We start from the raw sequence: 17,531 nt of genomic DNA, 5'->3' as shown, positions 1-17,531 counted from the left end.
ACCACCGCTTCACCTCGGTCGCGCATCCTCAGACAAACGGAGAAACCGAGGTAACAAATCGTACTATTTTGCAGGGTCTCAAAACCAGGCTCGACAAATCCAAAGGACAATGGGTCGAAGACCTATACAATGTCCTGTGGGCTTACCGGACTACGTTCCGCGTCCCCACCGGCGAGACTCCCTTCAACCTGACATATGGGACGGAGGCCGTCATTCCACTAGAGATTGGGCTCCCCTCTCCAAGAGTCGAGCACCACGATGCTAGCTCCAACTCTTCGCAGCTCAGAGGCAACCTCGACTTGATCGAGAAAACAAGGGAGGTCGCCCGAGTGCGTATGGCGAGGTACCAACAAAAGACAGCTCAGTACTACAACGCCAGGGTCAAAGTCAAATCTTTCAGACCAGGGGACCTTGTCCTAAGAAGAGCTGAAACCTCCCGACCAACTGAGCGAGGGAAGCTGGCCCCGAATTGGGAAGGACCATACCGAGTCACGCGCATTCGCCGACCCGGAGCTTATCAATTGGAGTCTCTAGATGGGACTCCCATTCCGCGGAGCTGGAGCTCTGAAAATCTCCGCGTGTACCACCAGTAGAACCCTAAGGGGTCCCTCATTATTCAACCATTAAATTTCATCTTATGAATTTCACTCTATAAATTTCATTTTACGGTAAACTGATGGATTGCGAACTTATTCCGAGCTCACCAATTTTCTTGATTATCTCATGGCATCAGGTTTATTCTTCCCTAACCACGGTTGGGATGCCCTGATACCTCGGGATGATGGAGTACCTGCGTGGACTCCCTGAAGATGTCCATGAGTTTATGGTGCGCTCTCCATGGACGAGCTCGGCTCGTGCTCCATCGATTATTGAGTAGCGGTCCTCTTTGACCGGACGAGCTCGGCTCGTGCTCCATCGACTATTGAGTAGCGGTCCTCTGACCGGACGAGCTCGGCTCGTGCTCCATCGATTATTGAGTAGCGGTCCTCTCTGACCGGACGAGCTCGGCTCGTGCTCCATCGACTATTGAGTAGCGGTCCTCTGACCGGACGAGCTCGGCTCGTGCTCCATCGATTATTGAGTAGCGGTCCTCTCTGACTGGACGAGCTCGGCTCGTGCTCCATCGATTATTGAGTAGCGGTCCTCTGACCGGACGAGCTCGGCTCGTGCTCCATCGATTATTGAGTAGCGGTCCTCTCTGACCGGACGAGCTCGGCTCGTGCTCCATCGACTATTGAGTAGCGGTCCTCTGACCGGACGAGCTCGGCTCGTGCTCCATCGACTATTGAGTAGCGGTCCTCTCTGACCGGACGAGCTCGGCTCGTGCTCCTACCCCGACCTCGGCCGAGATGCCCCGGTTCATCGGGATGCCCCGATACGTTGGGATGTTGTCTTTATTGGCCAAGCGAGCTCGGCTCAGTCTTTACCGGCTTCAGCCAACGAGCTCGGCCCGCTATTCCATTTTTGGATTTCTCTGCCGACGTCCTCGAAGAACGGAGTCCGAGCAGAGAAGCGTCTTCAGTCGCCTCGGCGCAAGGACGCATACGGTACCAGAACGGAGTCCGAGCAGAGAAGTGTCCTCAGTCGCCTCGGCGCAAGGACGCATACGGTACAAGGTACCCATTCTGCTTCTGGATTTCTCTGCCGACGTCCTCGAAGAACGGAGTCCGAGCAGAGAAGTGTCCTCAGTCGCCTCGGCGCATGGATGCATACGGTACAAGGTACCCATTTATTTAATATTTTTTACATTATCTATTCTGCTTCTGGATTTCTCTGCCGACGTCCTCGAAGAACGGAGTCCGAGCAGAGAAGCGTCCTCAGTCGCCTCGGCGCATGGACGCATACGGTACAAGGTACCCATTTATTTAATGTTTTTTACATTATCTATGCGTTGCTATACCATTGGTCGAAGAACCGAGCAATGGAGCTCGGCAAGCCAAAACTTAAGTTCAGGCCCTAGAGCCCATATCCTCGGAACCCAAAATAGATCCGAGCAGAGAAACTTGAGCTACAATAGACAAGTTTCCACACATGAATATTCATTTCAAAAAGCCCGGAGGCCTAGTACAAGAGCTCGGACCCGGCCTTAACAAAGTATAGAGGCCGCTCCGGCTTACAAAAAGGAAAAAGAAGATAGGAAAAAGGGAAAACTACACCAAAGGCTCAGGCCCGGCGACTTCAGGAACAGCTGGCTCTACTGCGGCCGAGGCCCCCACGGTGGCTTTAGGAGCTGCCTCGGTGACCTCGAGAACGATCTCGCCTTCTTCAGCTTGACCCTCCTGGTCGGTCCCGCCAGAGGTTGGAACCTCTACCTCCGCCTCCGCTTCTGGGTTTTCGACCCCAGCGCCTGGTTGGAGCAGGCTAAGGTCGAAATCTGGGAGAAGTCGCCGCAACTGATTGTGGAAGTCCTTGAAGCCCTGGATGAGACCATTGACGCCTTCCTCTTCCATCAAGTTGCGAAACTCTTCCGATTCACGGAAGAGCTTGACGGCGTCCTGGGCCTGCTCCCGGGCCTCCTTCTCCCGAGCCTCATGGTAGGCGGCCTTCCGCTCCAAAATCTTTATTTCTCTTTCGCGATCCGCGAGCAGAGATTGCACGTCAAGTAGACGGATCTCGAGATCTCGGACCTTTATTCGAGCCTCCCCCACCTCCTGCTCGCGTATAGCGAGCGACGATTCGGCCTCCGTCCGGCAGGCCTCCGCGGCGCGCACTTCGGACCTAGTCAAAGAGTGCGCGCCCTTCTCCTCTTCAAGTTCGGCGACCAGAGTCCGAACCTCGTCTTCGGCCGCCCCTAGCTTCGCTTGAAGCACTTTCTGCTCGGCCTCAGACGCGAGGAACTTTGTTTCGGCCTCCTCGCGCCCCCTTTGATGCCTTCGGGCCCGGTCCCGATAGTCCTGGATGATGTGAATCATCGTCTCGGTCTCGTGGAGGCGCTGCAAGAGGGACATGTAAGAAACAGTTTTAAGCCGAAACACAAATTTGCACAGAGATAAAAGCTGACTTACTCGGATGGAAGAGCAAATAGCGGAGTCCATGAACTCGCCGTAGTTCATGGACCGAATTTTGGCCTGGTCGGCCGGGAGCAGCGCGACCCGAAGAACTTCGCGCGCCACTTGTGCATTATCGAGGGCCGAGTCGCCCTCGAAAACAGCCCATCCAGGAGCGTAAGGCACCCGCTCCTGAGGACCCGAAGAACCCGCCAGACCGGCCTCAGCTGGCCTGGGTGCGGCCGACCCCGTTGCTTCTTGGCTATTCCCCGGCTCAGAGCTGGGGAATTGGGGTCGAGTAGACGGCTGACCGGACCGCTGCGTGGTAGAGGTGGGGCGTGCGAGCGCCAGATCTGTTGAGGTCCTCCCTCCCTGGTCGGAATTTGGAGCTTCCCGCCGACCAGGGACTTGCGAAATCGGCACCGGACACGGAAGTGCCATCGTGGCTCCGCCAGAGCCCACGCCCTCTCCCCGACCAGCCTCAGGGCGCACGGGGCGAGAAGCGCGCGCCTCAACGGTTGTGGTCGTCGAGGTCTTCGCCGAGGTCTTTGCTTTCTTCCTCGGCTCGGTCGGTTCTCCTGAGAGTTCGGCCGCCCTCTTCTGGAAGCGGGCGTAAAGGACTTCGCTCTTGGTCACCATTTTTGCGATGTCTGCAAAGATGAGCAAAATTAGAACATTAGAACAATAAGGAAATAAGAAGTTGCTGTAACTATCCTTACCCTGAGGACGTGCCGAGCTCAAGCCCACGTTCACCAGGGCGTCCTCGCCAATGAGGCCGTTCAGCAAAATCCCGTCCCCAAGGCTGCGGATGGTATCGAAGATCTCCTGCTCACGCGGAGAAAGCTGGGGGAGCCTGTTGATGGATTTAAGTTGGGCCGGCCTCCACCTGGGGTCAAACCCCCAGGACCGTTCAGAACCCAGGAAGAAGAATTTCTCCTTCCAACCATGAATGGATGAGGGGGCACCATGAAAAAGTGGACGACCCACCCGGAGGGCGATGTAGAGCCACTCCCCGTCTCCCGGGTTCGACTTAAAAATAAAAAGTCGCCGGAAGACGTTGACAGAGGTAGGAATCCCCTGTAGTAAACACAGTGATAGGAAACCCATCACTGTCCTCCAAGCGTTTGGAGTGAGTTGCGCCGGGACCAACTGGCATACCGCCAGCAACTCATTCACAAAGCTGTGAAGAGGAAATCGGAGGCCGGCCCAGAGTGACTCCGAGTGCACTCCGATCCGGCCTACCGGAGGATCGGTTACCCGATCCCTTCGCCTGGCGGGTTCCAAATGGAACCCGTGAAGAGGGAAAAACCACTCTTCGGTCATCTCGACCTCCAGGACACTCATGGTGGATACTACTTCGCTAGGCAAAGAACCCATTACAAGAGAGGGAAATCAAAAAGAAGGGGGACCTGGGAAAGATGCCGGAGAAAAGGGACTTCGGTCTGAGGAAGACTGGGAGAATAGGAAGCTGGAAGCAGAAGGCAATAGAAAGAGGACAGGGGGCCGGGGGAGAGTTTATATAGACCTTCCCAACGGCCCGGATCAGCGAAGAAAGCGCTGCGTCCTGGTTAGATGATAACACGTGTCGGCCTAAAAGACAGAACGACGCATTTAATTAGGGCTAGCACTTCGAATGTCGAAGCGCCCCATCGGATCGTGCGGAAAGGCATCCGCAATCGAAGATCGTGCGGCCCCATCATGAGCCCACGACGCGAGGACGCTTCGCAAAAGGTGTCCCAATAATGAGGTTCTTCGGGAAAGAAGAGACGCCGCCTATTAAAGGCACCTCGAAGCGTTCGATAACTCAAAACGCACAGTAAATCAAAATTTTCGGAATTCGTGATGACCCAATTAAAGCTACTTCCCGCGCTCCAGCTGATAGCCAACTGGAGCTCGGAAGTCGGGGGGTAGTGTTAGGGGAAAAACCCTAAGTCATATATCCACAGAGGCGCTCGGCCGAAGAGCGCCGACCGGAAAGCCGCTCGGCCGAAGAGCGCCGACCGGAAAGCTGCTCGGCCAAAGGATGCCGACCAGGAAGGCGCTCGACTAGAGGGCGTCGACCAGAGCGCGCGCCAAGAGGTGCCCCACCCAAAGCTGCTCGGTTAGAAAGTGCCGACCAAAGACAGCGCCAAGGCGCTCTGCTAGAAGGTGCTCGCCTAAAGGGCGCCGACCAGGAGTACTTGAAGCAACCCCGCCACAGGGCGCCCCATTGGGCGACCAGCTCGGCTCGGCACTCTTGCCGAGCCGATGCCTTAACCAAATGTTCAACCTCCGCCTAAAGTCCAAGGGACTGACAACTCCTACGGCTTGCGACCTGCCACTATCTCCAAGCCATCAAGGCATAAGATCTTCGCAGGTATTCGGCACGACCTGCCATTAATGCACGAGACTCTCTCAAGTCTCCGATGCACTCAGTCATTTAATGAACACGGCCCAAGACGATCTCCGGATCACTGAACCATCAGAGCGCATGGCTCTACCTGACCGCCGGTTCATTCGGTAATAAATGCACTTACCATCCACAGACCCCAGGCCCGCTACGGCCGGCGGTTCAACCACTCCAACAGGTCCGATCGACCGTGACAACTCCCTGATTCCGGTCTGATTCGGCCCTGTTCTCCACTATGCCATAAATGGGCCAAATCGTGCCCAATTATCACAGACAGGGACAAATCCCCCGGTTACCTCTCAGGTAACGTAATCCCCACCTATAAAAGAGAAGCTGGGAGAACCAAGGGGGGGGGAACAAACAAAAAACGGAAACAGATCCCCGGGACTGAACCGGCCGGGAAGCTCTCACATGATAATTATGCTTGCATCATTTTTATTAAATAATTGGTGGAGCTCTCACCGTTATTTATAACCCCAAAATAAAACACTAATTGGGTAAAGCTCTTTTTCATTTGCATAGGTGCTGTACTTTGATTTCCAAAATCTTATATAATGATGTTATCGTTGATGACTGCTTAGAGAAAGAGAAAGTGATATAATGCTCAAGTCTTACTGGTTATTTACCAAATTATTTTCTTAGAAACCATTAAGTACGTTTTTGATTATTATCTTCTAAACCAGCTGTTTCGCTCATACAAGCAGATTGAGTAGTATAAATACATAGCTCAGAAGGTAAACTACTGCTTGGTTTAGACGCGCCTATTTGCATCGTTTCAACTTACTCCAATGCGATCGGTTGTGATTTAGAGCAATCAGAGGAATGCCTTGGTTCTTTATCTTGTTTATGATGTGAGGACTTCAATATTTTGCCAAGCATTTAAATATGAAAAGTAAAAGATGCACCAAAACAATGAACGGGATAAAAGGAAAAAGATTTATAAATCAACTTAATTTTGATTGATGCAGTAACTCGACTGTCATCTAAACTGATATCAAGCTTCTTGAATATAAACACCAGTCCGGAGGGACACTTTAAAATAAGTCGAACCTCCACTTCAGATAATAACCCTAGTGCTAAATAAGGGATAAATAGTCAATTTAGTGCAGACACACTATGGTGGGAATCTTCTTACTGCCTTGGTTTCAGCGACAACCGTTAGTCATCAAAACGGCCAGCACCATTACTGGAATGGCATTTGGGATGGTTCATGTTGAACGATATTAGTCCACGTCTCGATGATAGTATTATATATTAAGAAAATTTAATCCAGAAATAGGTTTATTTATTTGCAGAGAGGATGCGATATCGATTGATCTAGTCAATTAGCACTATAAATTAAAAACCATCATCATCACGCTTTGGAATACATTCATTACATCGTGCCTGCTACGTTTGCATAAGAAGGGGCACTTTTGGCCATGTACATGGTAGTGGGCGTTGCTTCTTAAATCAGCAAAGGCTGAGCCGTGAAGTATATAACAAAGAGATGCAGCGGCCTTCCCCTTTTCTAATCCTTATCCCTACATAATTGCAAAGAACCAGCGCATGCGGGAGGTGAATCAATGCACTCCAAAACTATATTAAATTGTGTCATTCTCTCGTGGTTTCTCTCTCTACTGTGCCTCTCTTCACGTCTTGCAGGGGCCAACCATGGGGACCGATCCCACGAACCGGGACGTCGCAATTAATGAGTTCGGACGTCGCTCACAAGAACAGCCACTCGGGAATTAAATGGGACCCGGACCCCAGTCGCATGTAATGAGCACAATAGCCATGACTATGTATTGGCTTCTTCATCAAATGTCTCTTGGTTGGCAATCCAAGACTGCATATTAAAAAACTATGTCATGCATGAATAGATGGATGGTCCTCTGGCATCTTTTTGTTATCTTCACCATTTGTATTTGTACTGAGAATTTCACTTGATTCTTTGGATCTATTATAATTACATTAAACATAATTTTTGAAGATTTTGTTCGACTTTCTGAGTCAATTTTTCCGCCGAAATAACAGTTTTTCAAACAAAAATTGCATGTGAATTCATAAGAAAATGAGGTTAGGAAAGGCATGTGGAGTCTATCTGGTTGTGTAACCATTTTGAAAATCAAGAACAACCATGATTGAAGAAATGGTCTGAGACAATTCTGGCTCTTAATATCGTAGGCCAAGGTGCGTTTAGGCTTCTTTTTTTTTTTCTTTTTTTTTGAGAGTGAGAGAGAGAATCCTTTTTCTTGAGGTGGGAAAAAAAAACCGATAGTATTCATGAAGAAGATTGTCTTCATAACGAGTAACGACATCATCTTCTGATTATAGATCAACTTGTTCCAAAAGGATTGAGGGATTTAAAGTTTCTATAACATATATATTCATATACAAACTAAAAATAATTTTATTTTCCAATAGAGTCTGCCTTGCAAACCGCAGCATGTAACCAGATCGAGTGCCATGTTGGGTTCTGTATGCTACATAGTGGGGTCATGTGGTTTATTCAAGGCTTTAATGCCCATTCTACCCATAAACCAGATTGGGTACTTGTTGGGGTATGTGAAGCATTTTCCTTTTATATTGACAACTCCAAACCTACAAAGTTTACTTCACTATTAAAAGTATGCATCATGGTAGCGAGCCTAACTATCACATTGCATGCATGGGACAACGTCAAGATGGAGGTAGTGGAAGCTCTTTCACCAAAGGCAAACAAAAACCATGGATACTTCACTTCTAAATGTCGAGGCTTCAGACGAGCAGGTCAAACCGATTCAACGTGTCAGCAAATCATGGAAATCAACCGACGCAACATGCCAACAATTCATAGACTTATTATTCGTAGAAACTTTACAATATATGCGACAATGGTACCTAATTTAATCATGATGCCATATTATAGAACGGCTAGGTCACCAACCCAATATACAAGTGCAATCAATTTCAGAGTAGGAACAGAGCAGCTCATCAAGCAGTCAGGGTGACACGTCGAAAGTTGAGCTTTGCACATTAAGTAACATTTCCCTTCTCTATCCTTCAGGAGGGAAAGGTCGTAATTCTTCCATCTGTCCCTCCATCCCAATACTCTTAAATTTGCAATAGATAATGATCATCCATCCTCACCTACTACCTAATGGAATGGCCACACAATCCAAGCTCCACCTCTCAAGCAAAAGTGGACGCCAGTGAAAACTGAATGTGCTTTGCCATTTTTAATTCAGCACCTGAGATTTGTCGATCGGTTTTAGTTGTATACCATCGGATATTAGTAATTAATCCACTATTTGTTCCGTCTTTTTTATAATGAATAGCGGCTTTTCTTCTTCTTCTCTCTCTCTCTCTCTCCCCCCTTTCGGGCTTCGACGTGGTTGGTGGATCACAAAGTCACTTTAATATACTAAGTTCCAGCCAGTGAAGGGAAGGACGAGAAAGGATAGAAACTTCATAGCCTTATGTAGTAATTACAGATGCAAAGAGAAGTGGAAGAGAAAAGCAGGAAATACAAGATGACAAACACCCAGATGCAGGAAAACCCAATGGTTGCCCTCCCTGCAAGTACTAGCTAGAGGCAGAGGCCTTCTATCTACAATTTCATGCTCCATAACAGTTCTTCAGTTCGAGAAGACGCACGAGAGAATCAGCCGCTACGGTAGGATCCCAATGCCTTCCCAGCACTAGCTCTCAGGACATATTGGTGATAAGCTGCAGCAATCGCGGCACCAATGAAAGGCCCCACCCAGAAGATCCACTGTAGACCACATCCAAAATATATATATATATATGTAAGATCATTATTGGAGATTTCCCCACTCTCTGAAGGTCGGAGGATCTACTTTGAGTTTCTGAAATTATAGTCCAGGATGGGCACCTCTGCCTTAATCAAGGACTTGGTCCTTGGAAGAGATGTAGGGTTCAAATCCTGGGTATTAATTGTTCATTAAAACAATAAAGAACGGGCCAGGAGCATCGTTAGGTGATATACTAGGGTCTAAGAGCATCCGAAGTTGCTCCAAGATCCAAATCTATGGATCCTTTTTTTTTCAGAATAGAGTATTGAAGATTCGTTTGTTTGTAGGTAACACCCTTGCCTTGGCTTATATGGCAAGGCAGGTCATTAGTTCTGTTCGTTTTGTACGCCACTCAACTACAATGATGGCGAGCAAAAGGTTCGATTCTATATAACAGGACACAAGTGCACTCTTGAATTGAGAGGATAAAGATGTAGCGATCCCAGGACGCTCTCTAAGTTGTGCGGTGCACCGGAAACAATAGGGACTCGAGCTTTATCAAACTAAGCGAACTCAAAAAAATGCACGCAACAACTGTGTCGCATGGAGATATTTTAGAAATTGATATACTACCTGATCATCCCAGGCCTTGTCCTCGTTATAGATGACAGCCGCTCCGAAGCTCCTCGCAGGGTTAATGCCGGTCCCTGTGATAGGGATTGTGGCTAGATGGACCATGAACACTGCAAAACCAATCGGAAGTGGAGCCAAAACCTGGAGAGATAATTGAAACCAATAGAAATCAAAAAGGATGCCCAGAAACATTACTGCCGTGCAAGCTAGGAATTTATCGAAATGCAAGGATCATGGTAAGGATAATTGTGACATGCAACCGAAATTATGCTTCCACCTGAGGAATGTTCCGATGCGACCAGTGAAATGCTCAATTCTTTACATTTAAGGTGACTGCAAATGGAGTTGCCATTATCTCATTTTGTGTTGTGACAGCCAAGATAATGAAAGTTTGCCAAAATAATTCTTCATAAGTAATTTTTCTTACTACATCAATTCTTTTCCTAGCTATAGGAGTAGATGTATTCACCACAAGAAGAAATACAATACCAAACACACAAGTCCGACCCATCCATTTGTGCTTAAGATTCGGATGTCAAAAGGTTTGGTCTATGCAGAAAATGGACTTGTACAAAAGTATATATAAGATTACTAACTATTAACTTCTAAGTGGGAAGGTGATAGTTTATCAAGTTGGTGAAATTTTTGATAGGTATACCAAGTATTCCAGTCGAATCCAGCATTCACTAGAACTTTGGAGGTAAGGATATTAGCGAAAGGCTATGCCCTCTTATTCAGCCCATTTTTGTTTATTTATGCATATAAAAAAATTTCTTCAAATTAGGTTTAAGAGGTAGATCAAAATTTTAGGTTTGCTTAGGCTAATCCCAATTTTATGTTCCCCAATTAGAGCTCATATGTCACTTTCTTATTTGTCGGATGCAAACCCAATTCATAGCAGTAACTTTAGGTGTGGTCCACATACTTTGCCTACCAACTAAATTACATATCTGGATGAAGCAATCCACCCTACGCATGTAGAAATTCCTAGGGACGCACATAATCGAGTGTTAGCATAACAATTTGGAGACAATCCTTGGCATGATCGTACTTATTGAAATTCCTTGGCATGATCCTTAGCAAGCGGGTTAAGTAGATGTTAAAGTTTTCGGTAAGCTCTAGAAGGATTATGATCCAAGCTACGTCTGAGTTAGACTCATCTCACACCATCCAGCCTCCAATGAGGATCCTGTGAAGATGAAACAAATCCAGCGGGCATGAACGCGCCAGCTTCAGTCCTAAAAAGTTGGATCCAAGCCAGACATGACACAAACCCGCCAAGTATTGCGTGGGCGTAAATCTTGGACTGGAAATTTGGTCGTGTCGGATCTGGGGGAAGCTGGACCAGGGCCCCACTTGCAGACCAAATTAAACTTTCAGTCAACTGTTTTGGTTACCTTCACCCCTTAATTAACCCCCGATTAGATCGCATAATAGGAGGAAGATATAAACTACGTAAGATGTATGGTACTGTACAACAAAAACTAAAAAGAAAAAAAAAAAGGAAAAAATTTATACCGGAACGTGGGAGTCGCGGGCGCTGCGCTTGGGGTCGGTGGCGGAGAAGACGGTGTAGACGAGGACGAAGGTGCCGATGATCTCGGCGGCGAGTCCCGTCCCCCTGGAATAGCCGGAGCTGAGCTCGTTGGCCCCGCCGCCGTAGCGCACGTAGTAGGCCTTCTGGAAGCCCTTGACGAGCCCCGCGCCGCAGATGGCTCCCAGGCACTGCGCGATCATGTAGAGAAGGGCTCGGATCAGGGAGACCTTGCGAGCCAGGAACAGCCCGAACGTCACCGCCGGGTTTATGTGACCACCTGCGTGCATGCACAGAAGAAAGAAAACACAAAGGAGACGGATCGAGAGAGAGGAAGAATCAGATGTTTATTTATGCTGAGCAGAAATACACAATTCTAATGAATGAACGTTTTATAGATTATTGTCCATCAAGCCCGGTCGAACCTAGTGTTTTTTTTTTTCTTTTCTTTTTTTTGAGGTTGAGGGAGGCTGAAAGCAGCCACCTGGCTTTTATTAGGAAAACAAATATTTTGATAAACAACAGAAAATAAATCTTTTATTTCTTTTTTTTTGTTTAATGAACAACAGAAAACAACTCTTTTAAACCCATGTAAACCTTTTTATTGAAAAAAAAATTGTCGTTAGGAAAAGCGTCTACCGACCAACGACAGGCTTACGATAGCACAACTAAATAATGCGGCGCATATGCAGGAATTTCTTTTTTCCCTCTGCTCTTACCCTAAATGGTTGACATTTGGATCTATTCAACATTTTCTTTTTTAATGTTTTTCACGAGAACCAGACATTGCTACAGCCACACCAAAATTTTAGAACTTATCTCTAGGCTTTTTCTGTTAGATCGAATAGGACATCAAGAAGCCAGAAAATTTGCTTTCAAAATGCAAAATTATCATGCTGCCACCTTCACCTGACGTCCTTAATTTCCAGTAGAAGTGTGTTAGCTTTCTTAACTTCACAAAAAAAAAAAAAAAAAAAAAAAAAGCCAAACCCACCAGAGATGCCGGCGGTGCAGTAGACGAGGATAAAAATCATCCCTCCGAAAGCCCAGGCGATGCCCAGGATCCCGACACCGCTGCAGGCCGCGTCGGCGCCGCCCACGTTGGCGTCTGACTGGTGCTTGTAGCCTATCACCGTCGCCACAGTGATGTAGAGGAACAGCAGCGTCGCGATAAACTCGGCGATAACCGCCCGGTACAGCGACCACTTGGTCAGCTCCTCCGCATCGATCAGCGGCGCCGGCGGCGGGTCCGTGTAGTCCTTCGCGGTGAACTCGCCCGCCTCCGCCGCTGCCTCCACGTCCTTCCCCATCGATCACCGATCAAATTTACGACTCTTCTCTCTTTAGATTGGAAAAAAAAGGTAAAACAAAAAAAAGGGAGTGAGCTTGCGGCGGTGGAGAGATATGGGACCTCGGTGCGGACTGAGGAGAGGATGAGGGGTCTGTTTATATCACCACGGCGGCGAGCGGAGACAAAGCGGAGTGGGGTTTCATTTGATTTGTTTTCTCTTTCTCTTACTTATCTTTAAAGTTTTAATTTGCCGCCCTAAACCGACTAATTCCTCATCATTAGATCAGCTCCCACTCGCGCACTGTGTCGCTGTCCAAGTCGGCGCGGAGGGTAGACTCGAAGGAGCCGAGCATTAGCGGTGGAGATCGTCCATTGGGCTCCATCGGGCCTTTCCATGGTTTAGCAGGTGATAGCATTAACATATTCCCGGTGGTCCGCCCCCCAACGGCAGTGATGTGGGGGCGGTGATGCAATCAATGGCATTGATGGACGGTTGGATGCATTGAATGTAGGGCGTAGGACGACGTAGCTCACATGATTAATTTGATATCGCACGGATACACCCGTGGGATAGGCTTCATGGTAATTCACTTGCATAGCAAATTAGCAATGCAAGAGAGCAGTTGGGGTCGCTAGCTAGGCCTACGAAAGAGCACTTAATGCAGCTCGAAAGAGAGGATTCATGTTCCACGTGAAAGCTGGCGCTAACGAGTGACGTTAATTTCAATTACATACCCTATTCTTTGGAAAAGCCCTAAACCTATAGGTACATAGAAAGCCCATGCCACCAATAGGTCATGGTTAGCCTCCCTCTTAATAAGTTAATGATGGATGTTGCCGCCAAAATCCAGCCTGGTTGAGCTCAGTTGACGGGCGCCAAAATCCGACCTAATAGATTACAGCTAGATCAATTACTTATATCTGTTGTTACAATGGATTAATTATTATAAATGATGAATTTGCCAAGCAATTACGTAATTTTGCTAGTCTGGTTATTAATTTTTATTATGATTGAAGTAGCAGCCGTTGCCTTCCACACAGAATCCAGTTCATGAACAACGATTTCGCTTTGCCTATAATCATCAGCTATATTTCGAAATTTAAAGCGCGGACCGTACTAGTTCTGGATGAGTCCAACGCAATCTGGTCCACGAAAGATGACATAGGGTCACGCGCAAACGTGTCGCGAGTCAGTTGGCTGCAAGGCGTAGCCCAGCTCAAATGCTGGCGAATCCCGCCGCCACGTGGGTGAATATAGGCCTGTTGAATTAATAGAGCATGAGGCAGGCGACCGGCCTATCAGAAAGCGACACGTACGATAACGGGCGGCCATGGATGGCATGGCGGTTTGGCGCGGCAGGATTGGAAGCCTCTGGGGTTCTGTGGGGCTCAGCTGCTGAGCCAAGATGCCCGCCGGATTGCGACGGGGACGGTGGAAAGAGAGAGAAGCAAAGAGGAGCGCGAGGCCTTCCAATCACAAACAGTGGCGGTCGTTGTCTGGCTTTTCTCTAAGTCCTCCACAAATAAAATATGAATTATCTCTCTCTCTCCCTCTATATATATATACGCCCACGCGTCTATCACATATAAAATAAATAAAATATTATAAAATAACAATTACAAATAATAATCATAAAATATTAATAATCTTATTTTATATTATATACCAAACATATCTTGTACATAATTTTGGATAGCGACGGCGGCAAAGAAATCCTATAATTGTCATACCAAGTTTTTAATGTAGAAAACATCAAATAACATGTAGAAAAAACTTGGACATTATACATATTTTATTTTGTTGTAAATCATACCTATCATATATGCTAGTGCCGACAAAATCTTAGCCTTCCATGACGGACTCGACCTCATCAATATTCCAAGATAAAGGAAGAGCTACTCGTATTCTCCCTTCCAAAATCTCTCTCCATCAGTGGATTAAAATCCTCTTTCCTATCCTAGACTTTTCATCTCATCCATCGAGAAAAATATAATCCAAGAAAAACAACACTCTCTATTCCTAATATATTGTCATGATCCTTCCTTCTCCCTCTCTAGTCAATAAAAGCTTTGCCATCCAACGTCAATCCTGGCCACTGGATTCAAAGAGCCATCATCCTAATCCTTAAACCCTTCCAATGCCTCCTGTCCCATGTTTGGGTGCTAAGCAGTGCTCGTACAATACCTCTTAGGCTTCCAATGGAGTGTCCGCTTATTGCCCAATTTAATCTAATATCAAATCAAATGAAGGAGGGGACCGGGTGTTGGATAGTATTAGGATGTTTATTTTATAAAGAGGGGGGAAATTATTTCGTTTTCTTTTATCTTACAACATCACGATTAATTTTGCTCTGAGAATTCAAATACTCGATTTATTGGACTTCCTTATATAGCTAATTTTTACTGGAGTTTCTCGCTGGTTTAGACTATCAGACATCCGAATAATTATTGTCTAATTTATTGGATACTTTGATATATGTTTACTTGTAGGACTCCTCTTCAGCTATTTTAAAATCTTCATCGAGTTTCCTGCTGTTAAGACTCTTGGACTTTTGAAAATTCGTAATCATCTGAGGCCCCCAACTTGCCTGGTCGACACCTAATTCATAGGAATAAAACCTAGTAAGCAAATGACGCCAGCTTTACATCCTGTAAATCTGCAGCAGATCATTATTGGCGAGGCCAGGTACGTACATGCAAAACGGAATCCTGCCTATATGCAGGGACCGGTTTCAAACAAGCCAATTTGTATCCCCAAGCAATGGGAAGCTATGGGATGCTCTAATCAGAAAGCAACCATTGAAGCGATATTTAACCATATATCCTTTCAGTATAAAAGTTTAGCACAGTGCTGCTACCAATTTCAGGAGAGGCATTCCCTGCTCTCCGAAACCAAGCCACGCATCTCGCTCCCCATCTCAGAATGGGCAAGCCAGCCTTGCACACCATCTGCACCCAGACCTGCAGGCGTGACCCAGTGTCCCAGCCACACTGTATATTGTTATCTAACTTCATATCTTTTCAAACAGATTCCAACCCCGGTCGAGGCCAATTCCCACGTTGATGAATCGGGCGGTTCCGATCATACCGAGCCATCCCGGCAACGAAAACAAAATTCATTGCCGGAGAAAAAGAAGGAGAAAAAAGAGAGAGCGAGTGGGAGAGGAAGAGAGAGGGAGAAAAAGGAAGAGAAAGAAAGGTAGACGCTACATATTTCACCCTCTCTCTTTTTTTTTCCCTCCCTGGTTCTCGGAGAGAGGGCAGTGAGGATAATGGAAGCTACATATTTTACCACGAGCCTTTTAATGCATAAATTATCTTTTGCCAAGATTCGCAACATTTAAATGGTACACGGCCAAGTGCCTGAAAATAATAAAGGGTCAAGAACAAGATATACATACAATGCATAACAATCTTAAAAATGATATAACCAAAATAATAAAAATATTGTTGTAAATAATGGTTAAAAACATGGTTTTCACAAACCTAACAAAAAATAAATGTTGTACTAATCAAATAAGCTAAAATGAACCAATGGTGGTCTCAAGGTCAGCTTTGTTTCTTGATATTACAAATCCAAAAATGTTTAGCCAGCAACATTTCGTTCAAATATTTTTTTGGCCATTTAAAACAACTTAAAGATCTTGTCCACGCAAAGGTCAAGAATCTAAAACACACGCCCAAACTGGTTCATGGGAAAGAGGAGGGGAGAGAGAGCAACTATAAAAGCAGTCATTTAATAAATTATACAGAGCGTCCAGAAACTAGTTATTTGTACACGATTTGCAACAACTTTTAGCAGGAATAAGTTATGTGTTTCTAACATTGTTAAGGGTTATCAAGCAAGAGAGGTGGAAAGACAGATGTGTGTGTTATAATATCAATTCTATCAAGATGATAGCAAGGCTTCACTACAAATCGATGAATTGCCGATAATCTTTAAGACTTGTACGAAAGTATCCATAAAAGATAAGTAGAACTACACTGCTGTGTGCAATTTCTTTTTTCCAAAAAAAAAGGCACGATGAAGCATAAAGATGAGCATTAGAAGAGAGAGGAGGAGCCATTTTGATGGATGTTCTGCTAGAAGTGAGTACGCTACAAGTTAGAGGATTTATGTGGCAATAGCAGAATAGTAGAAGTACATGGTCAAAAGATACAAAACCGCTCTACAAAGGCTATATGAGCGAAGAGTAGGTTAAATGTGTATGGTTAGTGAAAAGGAGTCAACATTAGGAAGAACTGGATGTAGCAAGAACTGTTTCGAGGCCGCTTTCCAGCTTGAAGGACTCGTTCCCCTAAACTCCAGCATGAAAACCTGGATTGTGTAAAGCATATTTGTCAAACCACAATTCAATTGAAGTCTTTCTACGGAGCAAGCTTCTTACAGACCATGTTGGAGCCTCCGAAAATCATACACATCAAAATCCTACGGTAACTGCTAAAACAATCAACTTGGTCACACTAGCATACCAAAGATACACGACAAGACAAAACCTCCAATTCCCCGAGTGCTATGAGGATTTTAAGAAATGGAATAGAGAAATGCATGTTCTGCACCCATAATGGTGTTCAATTATCAGAAACAGAATTTTCCGAAGATTGGTTAATAGACAGTACTCAGATACAGATTCTATCTCCCTTCTTTCTTAAACTTTGGCGAAGATCTAAAATATGATCTCATCATAGAGATCCAATGAAAAAAAAGAATTTTTTGTTTTGTTTTTTAATAATTTGGAGCTAAAACTGGGCCCAACGAACCAACTAGATTGGCCCAGTGGATAAAGCAGAAATACGAAAACAAAAACAGCAATTGGCGCAGAGAATGCGGTTGCATTATAAGGTGGCAATAGCAGTAACATAAAACGAATTCTAGCATCCAAACCACCGATCCAAATTAAAAATGCAGCGAAATCAAAACGAAGAATCCAGAAACTTTTCGATCAATAATTCAAACGACTATATTGAAAGCATCTTCTTC

The 17,531-nt window shown here is 46.0% G+C and overlaps 1 protein-coding gene across 1 annotated transcript; it reads right to left on the bottom strand.

The window, feature by feature from the left end:
* Positions 1-8,786: 8,786 nt before the first annotated feature.
* On the bottom strand, positions 8,787-12,931 carry LOC103703966 (aquaporin PIP2-4). Its single transcript, XM_008787063.6, has 4 exons — positions 12,254-12,931; positions 11,244-11,539; positions 9,726-9,866; positions 8,787-9,112 (listed from the first exon to the last, which is right to left on the bottom strand). Exons 1-4 carry the CDS (start codon positions 12,567-12,569, stop codon positions 9,002-9,004), a joined length of 864 nt encoding a protein of 287 aa, XP_008785285.1. The 5' UTR covers positions 12,570-12,931; the 3' UTR covers positions 8,787-9,001.
* Between the last annotated feature and the right edge of the window lie 4,600 nt (positions 12,932-17,531).

This window comes from Phoenix dactylifera, chromosome 6 (assembly GCF_051530095.1).
Source record: "Phoenix dactylifera cultivar Ajwa chromosome 6, Ajwa_hap1_PhDact_Kaust_v1.1, whole genome shotgun sequence".
In the NCBI taxonomy this organism is placed as follows: domain Eukaryota; kingdom Viridiplantae; phylum Streptophyta; class Magnoliopsida; order Arecales; family Arecaceae; genus Phoenix; species Phoenix dactylifera.
Note: the sequence above shows the minus strand (reverse complement) of the source record. Positions and strands in the feature narration are given on the sequence as shown.

Excerpts from the sequence above, each read along its gene's own strand:
- LOC103703966 (XM_008787063.6), bottom strand. The coding sequence starts at position 12,569 with ATGGGGAAGGACGTGGAGGCAGCGGCGGAGGCGGGCGAGTTCACCGCG. Across the intron at positions 11,540-12,253 it reads CTGCACCGCCGGCATCTCTG|GTGGTCACATAAACCCGGCG; the intron begins GTGGGTTTGGCT and ends GCATGCACGCAG. Across the intron at positions 9,113-9,725 it reads ACAAGGCCTGGGATGATCAG|TGGATCTTCTGGGTGGGGCC; the intron begins GTAGTATATCAA and ends TGTGGTCTACAG.